This window comes from Rhinolophus ferrumequinum, chromosome 6 (assembly GCF_004115265.2).
Source record: "Rhinolophus ferrumequinum isolate MPI-CBG mRhiFer1 chromosome 6, mRhiFer1_v1.p, whole genome shotgun sequence".
NCBI lineage: Eukaryota > Metazoa > Chordata > Mammalia > Chiroptera > Rhinolophidae > Rhinolophus > Rhinolophus ferrumequinum.
This window is the reverse complement of record NC_046289.1, coordinates 58,866,850-58,879,601: the sequence shown is the minus strand read 5'-3', so window position 1 is coordinate 58,879,601 and position 12,752 is coordinate 58,866,850. Positions and strand designations below refer to the sequence as shown.

Sequence of the window (12,752 nt, the reverse complement as noted above, 5' to 3'; positions counted from 1 at the left end):
TAATTAAAACAACAACTTCAAATTCTACAGTAGCTATCCCATCTGGCTCAAATCATTGGCCCTCTTGAAGAGTTTTTTTCTCATCCAGAGAATTCAGTCCCATAAAAACCTGTGGACAGACAAAAGATTACAGTCTCCAGGGATGTCAATTAAATACCTCTTTCCAATCACTAAAGTCACTTAAGAACTTGAAATTAGTTTAATTTTGCCCTTGTACTAATGTACAAGTATATGGTACACATACATAAATACGCATAACTCAAAGAGGAACCAAATACTTACTGTACCTCTTTTCCTTTCAAAATGCAATCACGGTGAGTTGTCACCATTGGATAATTAATTCAATGACAAACTGAGACTAATTCAAAGGTTTTCAACAACAGAACAAATTTTATAAAACCCAGGAATATTGGGGTAGAGGACAACTATAATAATGTGTAAATTTCATTCCTGAACAAAATACGATTATCCACCTTACAACCTCTTTCCTTCCTCAACATGATTATGGTCTGAGATGGGGGGTCGGAAGAAAAGGAAAAGCTAAGAGTCTAAATGAAGAATGACAATAAATACTGATTTTTTTTTTAGTTCATTAACTTTATGAGAAATAGTGTACCTTACAAAACGAAAAGAGCAAGTTTAAATGTACTTCTCACTCATCTTACCAAGTAGAATGCAAAAAACGAACAAAAAAACCACCTAGTAATAAACTATCATTAGCAATACCAAGTGCTTATGATATCGGTAACCATCAATTCTACTCCGCTGGGCTGTCTGGGAATACTAATAAAAGGAAAGTTCAGTGACTAAAAATGCTTTAGAAAGGCTGGGAAAAATAACAGAAGGTGAAAAAGTGAATGCAAGAATAAAGGTATTATGGTTTCCAATATATTTCTTCACCATGAAGAAATAAAAAGAAATACAGAAGTAAAGAAATACATGTTTTGAAGAATGTTATAAAGCTTTTAAGTTAATATATATTAAATGCTTCAGGTCTAAGGTTTCAAAAACTTACACAAATACTAAATTTAGGTTAGTGGTTACCTATGAGGAAGGTGGTGGACACCGAATAGATGCTTCATGAACTATTAAGATAGCTAGGTTGTTTGTTCTTAACATTAACAAAGCATATTACTATGTTTGATTTGTCTTTATCTACATGACATATATATCAACATATATACCTATATAAAATATATATAAAATACAATTTATATAACACAAATTACCTCCTATATATAACATGGTTTATATTCCTCTTTTCCCCTTTGATGTCAGCCTGCTAGTCATTGTCTGCCATTGTTATTAAAGAGCCTGTAATAAGTTTACAACTGCTCCTAACCCTCATTTAATTAAATGAAACAGTGTAATTCTAATATCCGTAAAGGAACATTGGAAATAAACTTTTCCTTCGACTATCATTAGTAGTTCTCAGCACTGACCCCAGCTATGCATTGTAAATGAATTATTCCCAGGAAAGGGATCTTTAGTGATGTTAATCCAAAAAAGTTAATTGCATAAAGAACACTTCATCATTGAGCTAGGCCAAACTCAACCATTTTTCCTTTAAAAACGGTTAAAAATGTAAGTATCACATATTGACTTGGATCACAGAACTCTATTTTAGGGTCTCTGGAATACTACTGAGGATCTACAATGTACTAAAAACTTAAAAGAACATAAACAACATGGACCTGGCATTTAGCATCCAATAAACATTTTTTACAATTAAAATTAAAAAATAAAAACACTGAGACTCTACAATACTTGTCTTTTTGAAAAAGAATAAGAAACATCATAAAACAGCAAATCATAATCCTCAAAAATAACAATTGCCCTTAAGGGTGGTTATTCTACAAAGCCATCCTTATGAGAAATTATTTAGGATATCAACACACTTCTGGAACATTGGTCCTGGCTTCCACATAAAAAGCACTAAATAAATGGCTGGCACAGACTGTAACAGTCTAAACTTTCTCTACCAATTCTCTACTTCCCAGTCAAAAAAAAAAGAAAAAAAAAAAAAGAATAACCCCCAGGGTCAAACAGGATTAGAGGAATCCAGAGGCGAACTCAAATAAAGGGATTTGGGATACTTGTATTCATTGGTAGCATAGCCTTTCATTTTAAGCTACAGTAGTCCCTGCTTATCCAGGGTTTCACTTTCCTTGGCTTCAGTTACCCACGGTCCAAAAATATTAAGTGGAAAATTCCAGAAATAAACAATTCATAAGTTTTAAATTGAGTGCTGTTCTCTGTAGATAAAATCTCGTGCTGTCTTACACTGTCCAGCCTGGGATGTGAATCATCCCTTTGTCCAGAGTATCCAGACTGTATTCGCTTCCCACCCATTAGTCACTTAGTAGCCACATCAGTTATCAGATCCACTATCACGGTATCACAGTGTCTGTGTTCAAGTAGCCCTTCTTTTACTTAATAATGGCCCCAAAGTGTAAGAGTAGTCATGCTGACAATTCGGCTCAGACAAAGAAAAGCCATCAAGTGCTTTCTTTAAGTGAAAAGGTATGAATGTATGGGGAAAAACGTAGTATACATAGGGTTCCATATTGTGTGGTTTGGGGCATCCATTGGGAGGTCTTGGAATGTATCACCTGCAGAAAAGGGGGGACTATTGCATTATCACCTCACGTTCAGGAAAAAGAATGACCACTAACATCCCCACCTTGGACAAGAATAACAAACAATCATTACTACAGCTAACATTTATTATGTAGTTAAACTATTTTGAGCACTATGCTAAGTGCTTTATATAATATCACAAGTACAACAAATAGCTAATATTTATTAAATGTTTCATATATATTAACTGTTTTAGTCCTTATCACAGTACCAGATATGTTCTAGTTTTATTCCCATTTTACTGATAAAAAACCAAAGAAATAAAGAGATTAAGTAATTTGCCCTGGGTCAGAGATTCTCTTGTGCCACAGACTAAGTTCTTTACCTCGGTATCTCATTTAATCCTCACAAAAATCCCATTAGGTTAAGTATCATCACAGCCCTATTATAAGTAACACGCCCACTCACACAGCTAGAAAGAGAAAGAGCTGGGACTCAAATCACTACTATGCTAAGTGTGACTGACAGTATTGTTCTATGACCAGTGATTAACATCTGTGCTGGGAGAAATTCTTCAGGGTCCCAAAGTTATATCCTCTATCTTTTTTTAATACAGACTTTACCAAGGATATATACAGACATATATAACTGGTCTGTGAGCAAACTTCAGATAAGATTAACAATATGAGCTAAGATATGAAAATGCTACTCAAGCTAATCATTTCTACAGTCAATTGTACCTAACTGTACATAGTTTTTTATGTATCTTCTGATTATTTTTTTATCAACATATTTATATTGCAACAATTCTATACAAAGGAACATCTCCATTTTAGGGGTTTCCAAGTTCCAGTTATAAATTTCACTAACAGAGTTAGACTTTCCTTAAATTTTAATCTAGCACAGTTTCAGGTTAATATCATTAAAAGTGAGTATCAATTTTATTCAAATCCACAAGGTATTTGTATTATTAAGCAAACTTCATCAACTACAAGTATATCTACTGTATTTCTCAAACTACACCATCTAAAAATTGAAAATGTATGTACCAAATAAAGTCAGCACCTAAAGTGCGTCGTCTTTAAATTTCTGGGTCCTGAAGTTGTTTTAAATCACGTACTTCTGCTTCTAATAACTTGGAACAAATCAAATATACAGGCTAACTGCTTAAGGGCAAATAGAAAATCATGTACAAGCAAAACTATCATCAATACATAATGCTTTAATAAGCATCAGTGTTAAAAAAAAAAATGTTGTAGTCAGATAAATACATTACCAAAGATGAAAATCCAAAGAAAATATGTCCTTATATCCAAATGTTTATTTAAAATATAAGCAATCTTACCTCTTTAATATTCAGGGGTCTTCCACTAAGATCATATTTGTTCATGGTTTCTAGGGCTTTCTTTACAAATTCTTCATCTTTGAATTCAACCACCCTTAATGGGGAAAAAATTTATAGAAAAGTTTTATGTACTAAAGTTTTTTTCCCAATCAGAAATTTAAATTTGACTTAAGATACTTAAAAAAAAAATTAAAAATTCTTACCCACAACCCTACATCCAAGTAGATTTGTCAATATATGCAAAAGAAAAAAGGTTTTAGGTCAGCAGACGAAGTTAATGGTAGAGTCTAACATTTAAGTCATTAAAAGCAATCAATAATACAGTAAATTTTTTTTGTCTTTTACACCTCCAGAACATAACAGGCAAGTGACCACAAATTTTCTGTAAATTTTTAAATGTCTCTATTTAAGATAGTAGGATTTAACATACACTCTTGAAGCACATTTTTACTTTTAGATGACTCCTCAAGCTAAAACTAATATAATGTCATTGCACAAATTCAATCAAAAGTACTTAAAAGAAATAACAGAAGGCTCTAATAACACTTATCCTTACATAAGTATTTTGGATCCTTATCCTTATAAAAGTATTTTCAAAAGACATATTGTGCACAAAATAGATTTTAATATCTTTTTTTCGATTTTATTAAAATCAGAATAGGAAATATTAATCTCACTTTTAACAAAGTTCTCAGAGAAAACTGGCTGCACATAATTTAACAGCATCCAGTTTTAAGTATGTAAAAACAGTCACCTATGCTAAAGAAACAAATTAGTAGTATCATTTTTTAAATAATTCTTTGTCATTGTTACTGTTCAAAGTGCCACTGAATGTAATGACAAAGTTTTTATTTTTCATGCACCCAACTGGTTTTTGCTAATATAATTAAAATTGTTAAGAGCTTTCCATTGTGTTCTTCTTCAGTATATTCTTTCTTGTTGCTAAAAACCAAAATCGACTATCACCCAATTCCTTTTATGTCAATTTAATCATCAGTGTCATCCATACCAATTGGTCAGAACACTGCCTCTTATGTAGTCCTGTAGGCTACCAAATTAAGTTTTTCATTATAAATTTCAAACATACATTCTGAATTAACACCTTTAAGCTATAGGCTTCTCATAGAACTCTTAAAGAATATTATCAATTCAGTGACTTTTAAAATATCCTTGAAGACATCAAAACACAACAAAAAAAATCCTACATTAACTCTATTCGCTAAGAAGCAGCATTACCTTAGAGCATTAAAAAAGTGAATGCCCTTTGTGAGTATTTATAAAACCCATCCCTTCCAGGCAGCTAGCTTGATCTGTATAAGTGTCAGACTTGCTAGTATAAAGCCTCAAATCTTGTATAATAAAGTAAAACAAAATGAAACTTAAGTTTCCAAAAACTGGTACAAGTATTATACGAAAAGTAAACCGCTGAGGAACTTTTAAACCTCAAGCAGATGATTGGCCCACAGCACTTACCCTTGATTTTCCTTCCGCATCCTTAAAGAGCTCCACGTATGTAACCTCACCAACTACATAAGACATACAAAAGGAAGATACCAAGAAACAATACATTTAAACACCAATGTCTTGCTTTACTGCACACCTGTGCACAACTCTACAGAAAGGCACCTATTATTCACCAACAATCAAAACCAGACCAACGTACCTCCTGTCAATGGCTATGTAAATTTAACTAATTTTCAGAAATGTACATCATCCACATTCTCTAAAAAAGCTAACAACCATATTAACCTAATTCATACTACAGATCATATTTTGGCCAGCATGATATAGTTGGTGAACAAATGCACATATACATACAAATAGTCCCTTAGCCTATCATATTAAAAACATCAACATTAGCACTTTTCAAATAACTTTAGTCGCCTACACACAACAGCTGTTTTAAGGTGACTTCCTACCTGAATGTCTTCAATCATGTTTGCCATCAGTAAGCTAAATTTACAAGTCATGCTTCACAGCAAGCCACACACTTTCTAAATAGTCAATGAATAAAACCAATCAAATAGTTGTCACCTTACAACAGATACACCAATGCAATTTTTAAAAAATTTATTAGAAGAGATCAGCCTCAAAACCAAGTACATAGTTTTCTGGACTGTTGAAACTCAGTTTTCAAGAGATAACAAACTAACTTTTACAAAATCAAGTATGAAAATTATTTTCCCCCAAAAACCAACCATGTATATAAAATGAAAGTTTTCAGATTATTCTGAAAACAAAACTGCAACAGAAGTAACGCAATTTTAATATAGAACTGAAGAGACAGCATCATGGCATTCATGACAATGCAAACAAAATGAATTCCACAGGCAGATTCCAGACTCCACCAAGATAATAACAAAACAGCTTTTGGAAAAAAAATAATCAGACCTTATTGTTCAGTCTTTAACAGCTAAATGTATTGCTTAACTAATGCAATAGTCCTTTAAAAATCTATAAAAACTTCAACTAGACAAAGCAATCACGTTAACAAAATTCTTGGTGGCATGCATATGCTGGCTTGCTACTATCCCACTGAAATAACAAAAAAAAAAACAAACAAAAAAACTTCATTTATCCATACTACCTTATAATGAAATTGCATCAAGTGAAAGAAGAGGAAAAGGTTAATTCATTGTGTCAAGAAATAAAACAAAAATTGATTCTTGAGTCTGTGGCTCAGAGGAATAAAAAATTTTGCTTAGTTCCCTCCCCCTTCTATATGAAGATTATCCAACAGTCGGTTTATCAGAGCTGGTTACCTTTTTCTCTCATTAGATCTTTAATAGCTTGCCATTTCATGTCATATGGGATGTTGCTAATGAAAACTCTGTTACGATTGGACCTTTCTTTTCTCCAATGCCCGAATTCTTGTCTTTCGAATATGATGAAATCTATTGGCCTTCTTATTTCCTGTAGATTTTTCTTTTAATTCAGATTTTCTCCTCTTTTACTGATTCATCATTCTCCCTATGAATTAAAAACAACAAAAAGAATACCCCCCAGTCACATTTCTAATAATGGAACTCTATATTAAATATTCAATATTTATCATCTCACCTCACAAAACTCTCCACCTTAGATCTCAACAACGTAGCTGGAGGGTCACACTGCTGGCTTTGAAATTACCCAATGCCATTTCAAAGCCAGGACTTGGGCAGATTACCAAACTTCTCATTCACAATCTTTTCTTCCATAATAAATAGCTGCAGCATCACTCAGTTTTTCCCATCCTAATAGTTAATAAATGTTATTAGAACTTAACAAGAGGGGGAAATGGGTGGTTTTTATCCTACAGTATGTAAAACTGCCACCTTTAATGGGAAATTAACTTTCTAGGCTTTATTCAGAACTCTAAAAAAACGAATTTATAAAATTTTTTCTATTTTCAGTTTTGGTCAACACAGAAAATTGATAAGGTATACCAATATTTTCATGCTCAACATTTTCAGTGTTCTAACCTACAAACTAAGATAGGGTACTTCATAGAATTATGCCATTTTTATTAGCAGTATTACCTATAATGGGGGGTAGGGTGGAGAAGGGAAGCAGTACTTAAATGCGACATGGACCAGAATTTATAAATTTACTTTATAATGAGGCTCTAACTGAAAAAATATTTAATTTATAAAACTGTAATAACAAAGCAAATATATGATGCTATCCATCAATCATCTGCATGATATAAGTATACACTTAAAGTAAATCCTATAGATAAAAATCTGATTTTAAAAATGCAATTTACTTTTCAAAAGGAATTTTTTACAGAAAAAGAATAGATTTATTTTAAATTACTCTAGTGAATTTAAAACTATTTAATTAAAACTTTGATCTTTAAAGCAAATTTTCACAAACAGATACTAATTAAAATCTCTGAGAATGACATCCAGGAATCTAAATCTTTTAAAGCTTCCTGGATTATTCTGACAACCAACCAGGTTTCATGATCCAGGCTCTAAATTATCTCCTCGGCCAAGCAATTGTGAGAATCTATACACGGCAGCGCTCCACCCACTACTTATTCCATGATATACTGAACTTTTTTTAGACACTACTTTTCTGAGCAGGTAACAACACAACCATAAATATGTTATACTTTGTAAAATTCTATGAACACAAAAACTACCTGCATTGGTATCAGTAGCATGTAACTACACAGAACACGTGCTCGATAAATATTAATTCTTGAATGAGGGAACAGTCAATTAAGAATCCATATTCATCTGAGCACAGATGGTATTGCTCTCTGCCAGAAAAACTGCTAAAATCAAGAGACATTAGAGCCAAACTTGCTTTGCCACTGTTTCAGACCTTGACAGGTTCACTATCAAACATCTTCCCTCATCATAAATGGCATATCCTGGAAGAGATCATCTCACCTATCCAACTTTAGCAAGTACCTACCTGTCAGAACAGAGTCGCACTTCTGAAAATGACAGTAAGCAGCCAAAAGGCACAGAGGCCTTTCTCTGGTTATGAGTATAGTAGCAGACAGAAGATCCAACTTTTCTTTTTTTCTTTTAATTCCCCAAAGAACCCATTTATATAGTATGCAGAATTCAATTAACGTTTTTTAAAATAACTACGTCTCTGTTCAGGTCAATAGACATCGATACTCATATGGGCACTAGCTAAATACCACTCCCCTACCTATTTTTATTTTCTTCCTGAATGAAACCGATTTTGAAATTGCACAATGTTCTTAAGAACTCACTATATTCTTCTATTCTTACATGAATGTTGTAAAGCACAATGTGACAATTCAATTAAAAAGCTGTATTAATCACCCTGTGAAACCATCACCATACTCCAGATAATGAACATATCCATTACTCCCAAGTTTTCTTCCTGTGCCTTTGTAACCCTCCCCTACCATCCCTCTCTATCCCTCCCTTGTCCCCAGGCATGACTGATCTGCCTTCCGTCACTCTAGTTTAGTTTGTGTTTTTCTAACCTTATATAAGGTTAAATCATACAATATGCAAAAAAAAAAAAAGGCAGTAATATTATGTAGGAATACCTTTTTAAAATATTCACTCAACAGAACGACCAAAGAAAGCAATTTCTTCTTCAAATTTTTCCTTATTAGTGGCATCTTACAGATACGGCTGAACTGCTCATCTACAATGCGTAAGTTATAAAACTATCTATAGACCAATTTAGTGGCTAGAGGTACGGTTCTGAATTAAGAAACTAAGCTATAATTACTCCATTTCTGAACTCTTTCTATGTCCTAAATACAGTATGAAAGACAGTAAAAATATGTGAAAACTCTTCAGGAAATGATGCTACACAATATTAAAATATTGGCACTATACCCAGAATTCCATGTAATAATTCCCTTACTATTCATTTAGGCAAATCCTCTCCTTAATGTACTTGAAATACAGACTGTGACTATTCTAAGTCATAAAAATGTTATCTATTCATAAGACTGAACTATGCCTACCCAAATTATAACATATATTTTTGAAAAATCAATATTGAACGTCAGATAAGAAAACATAGTTTTAATATATGATTTAAAAAGCATAATGCCGTGTTTCCCCGAAAATAAGACCGGGTCTTATACCATGTTTCCCCAAACCTAAGACCAGGTCTTATATTAATTTTTGCTCCAAAAGACGCATGAAGGTGTATTTTCAAGGGATGTCTTATTTTTCCATGTACAACAATCTACATTTATTCAAATACAGTCATGTCATCTTCTTCTGGAACATCGCTGTAACGTACTAAATGCATCGGTTCTGGCTGATGATCCTAACCGGGGCTTATTTCAGGGTAGGTCTTATTTTCGGGGAAACACGGTGCTACCTATGAAATGCAAAACTACACCCAGTTCCACTCTTTACTCCTAATATGATAAAAACATAATACTCTATTTCAACCACTTCACCTTGCTCCAGTGCTTAATATTTATACACGTGTCCTAATGTAACTTCAATCTCCATATACTCCAAGGTGTTACTTACATAATCACACTTGAATGATGAAGACTTGTAACAATATTGTTATTTTTTCCTCCTATACACTTAAGGAGAGCTAGTATAAATACCATTTTGCACAAAGAAAAAGACTACACTTAGGAAAACATCTTTAACTTCTTATCAAAAGATGGGAACATGCCAACTAAATCCTCTGTATATGAGTTTCTTGATCATAAAAAGTTCACTTCTGCATTTCTTCAACAAATATTTATTGGCCTTTTAAACATAAGGCCTTGGGAGATACAAAGATGAATAAGACAGGGTGGTCTCCATCCTCAATGGCTATGAATTAACTTCAGCAAAAGTCATTTCAATCTTAACAAGAGGCACTGTGTTCACTTCTCAGTAATACATATTTTATGGCAATATTTGGTCATTGTTGTCATCTCTATGAATTGTTATCATTAAAAACATGGAAATCAACTGAAGTTTATGTGTGAGTTATTAACTACTCCAGTTGATTCACAGGGTCAAAAAGAAAAAAATAAAGTTATTAGGTTGATACAGGTAAATGCCCCTAGTTATTTAGTGTGAGTGACCCATGCTGGACCGTTATATGTTCTTATGGAATAAACAGTACAAGAAACCCCCAAGAGTAAACGGGCCTCTTCACTCAACTTCTGGGAAAACAAGATAGGAGATGAATTATAAGCAACATGAAAAGAATCATTTGTATTTAGTAGTAACATTTCTTTTCTTCACCTTGTATTTTCCTCGTCCTCAATTAGAAGCTAAAGGGATTCTTTCTCCACCTCTCCTCTCTGCTGTCTAGCTAAACCACAATGAGACTTTGAAAAGGGATAAGATCTGATGGAGGTTTAGACACCAGCTTCACCTGTATGGACACTATTCAATTGATCATATCCAAGTATAGTGGAGCCGTCTGTCTGTAATTCAAGGCTGTACTTTTTTCCAGGAGAAAAGGGTGGCAGACCCACGTTTAGATGTTTTTTGTATTTTAAATGTATCATTTCACTGGTTTTTCATTCATTTTATGATGCCAAAAATCCTGAGAAGCCCACATTTTGACAGGCATGGTAGAAAGTGCTTCACTCCCTTTTGGTTTCTCAGTTACTGAGGGGTTTTCCACTAGGAACAAATTCCACCGAGGGTGGACTCTCTTATACCTGCACCTCTGTTCTGGCCTAAAGATACTGCCCATCCTAGTCAAACCCAATTGAGGGCAAGAGTGGCATAACCAGGCTGGTAGAGCGACCTTATGTGCAAACCGACTCTTACATAGACTGGTCCAGGTTTACCTGTGTTCAAACACTTTTATGCAAAGGAAGAGAACGTTTCCCTTACCTATTTTAGTATGAGCATATGTTCACTGCTGTCTACTCTGAGGTATCACTGAGCGAAGGAAAATTATGTTTTTCACTAAATAACAACATACTTTCAACTTCAGGTTTAAAGAGCTGGGCATATGCAAATAAATGCCTGACTTCACCTCCCCCCATATAACAAGAACAAAGGGGAGCCTAACATGCCCTGACAGTAACCTACATATTACGGATTCGAGGAGACTAAATTCTTTCTACGTACTGATGACAGCTAGAAATCTTAAAGGTAGTGGATTTTCTTCAACTAAAACATCTTATCTTTATATTAAAATTAAGAACCTACCATCACACGGTGAGTTTTTGTTGTTTTTTAAGTAGCGTGCAGGGCTGACAAACGTTTGGGGGCCAGGAAGGGGAAGCAAGGCACATTTTCCTTTTTAAAGTACTTCTTTCCAATTCAGGGGAATACAATGGATTCGGTCTAACAGCACATGACTAAAGTTCCTCTTGGTATAGATCACTTCAGAATTAATATATACTTTAGAAAAACAGCAACAAACACTGAACTTAAAACCGCAGAACGAAGCCAAGGAAATAGGAGGTATATTCCTTTTTAAGACGTTCTCGGTGGTTAGGAGGAAATGTCCGATGATGTCATCCCTAGATACTCCCTAGTGATGAAACACTAACTACGGGCCTTTAAAAGGGGGACCATTTTCCAGCAAACCGTGGTGGCCGCAGAGCTTTGCTCAAATGTTCTCCAGCCGAAGTCAGGGAAGAGAGGGTGCCCCGTGGTCTCCGGCTAGAAATGCGGGTGGGGGCGCCGCCCCCCCCATCCCGGCCGCACCCCAGCCCGCGCGGCCCGGGGCAGGCGGGTGGGGCCTGGGAGCGGCCCCGCTGCACCTGCTCCTCCCCTCACCCACGGCCCGAGGGCGGCTATCCCCTACCCAGGCGCAGGCCGGCCTCGGGCCCCCCAGGCCGACTTCCCGCCCCCGACCTCGTCCCGGGCCCAGGAGGAAAAGACAATACATTTTAAGCCATTGGAGCTGCTGCTGAGCTGAGGAGGCTGCTTCTCCGTCTCCGGCGTGTGCGGTTCTCGCCGCGGCTCGCCCGGCGGCTCCGCGGGCTGCAGATGCAGGCTGTCGTCGCCAGTGGCCCCGGGCACCTCGGGCTTGTCGGCGTCAGCCATCCCGCCGCCACTGCCTCCGCCTCAGCCGCCTGCGCTGAGGGGCTCCGAGCGCGACAATGGCGGCGGCTGGGGAAGCGGTAACGGATCCCGATTTGAAAAGGCCCCGAGCGCTCAGTTGCCCGGATCTCGCGAGAACCAGTCGGGGCCCGGCGACTGGGAGATGGTGTGAGCCGGGGGTGGGGGTGGGAGTGCGAGGTGGGGGGAGGGGAGGGGAGGGACGGGGTGGCGGGTCACGGACGCCATTGCTGCAGTGGGCCCTCATCCAGGCTGGGGAGGTGTTGACTTGTCCAGGAGCTCCTGGTGGGGCCATCTTCTGCCCACCGCCGGCCTGTCGTTTGGCACCCAGTGGGGTCTTCGCTTACAAAAGT

General features: G+C 36.2%; 1 protein-coding gene across 1 annotated transcript in view; it reads right to left on the bottom strand.

The window, feature by feature from the left end:
* MYEF2 (myelin expression factor 2) overlaps positions 1 to 12,544 on the bottom strand; it is a 31,796-nt gene extending 19,252 nt beyond the window's left edge. The window contains 8 exon segments of the mRNA XM_033108055.1: positions 3,926 to 4,019; positions 4,129 to 4,136; positions 5,399 to 5,451; positions 6,688 to 6,765; positions 6,768 to 6,812; positions 6,815 to 6,866; positions 6,868 to 6,891; positions 12,220 to 12,544. Coding sequence (XP_032963946.1) covers positions 3,926 to 4,019; positions 4,129 to 4,136; positions 5,399 to 5,451; positions 6,688 to 6,765; positions 6,768 to 6,812; positions 6,815 to 6,866; positions 6,868 to 6,891; positions 12,220 to 12,384 — 519 coding nt within the window. The 5' untranslated portion in view covers positions 12,385 to 12,544.
* Positions 12,545 to 12,752: the final 208 nt, after the last annotated feature.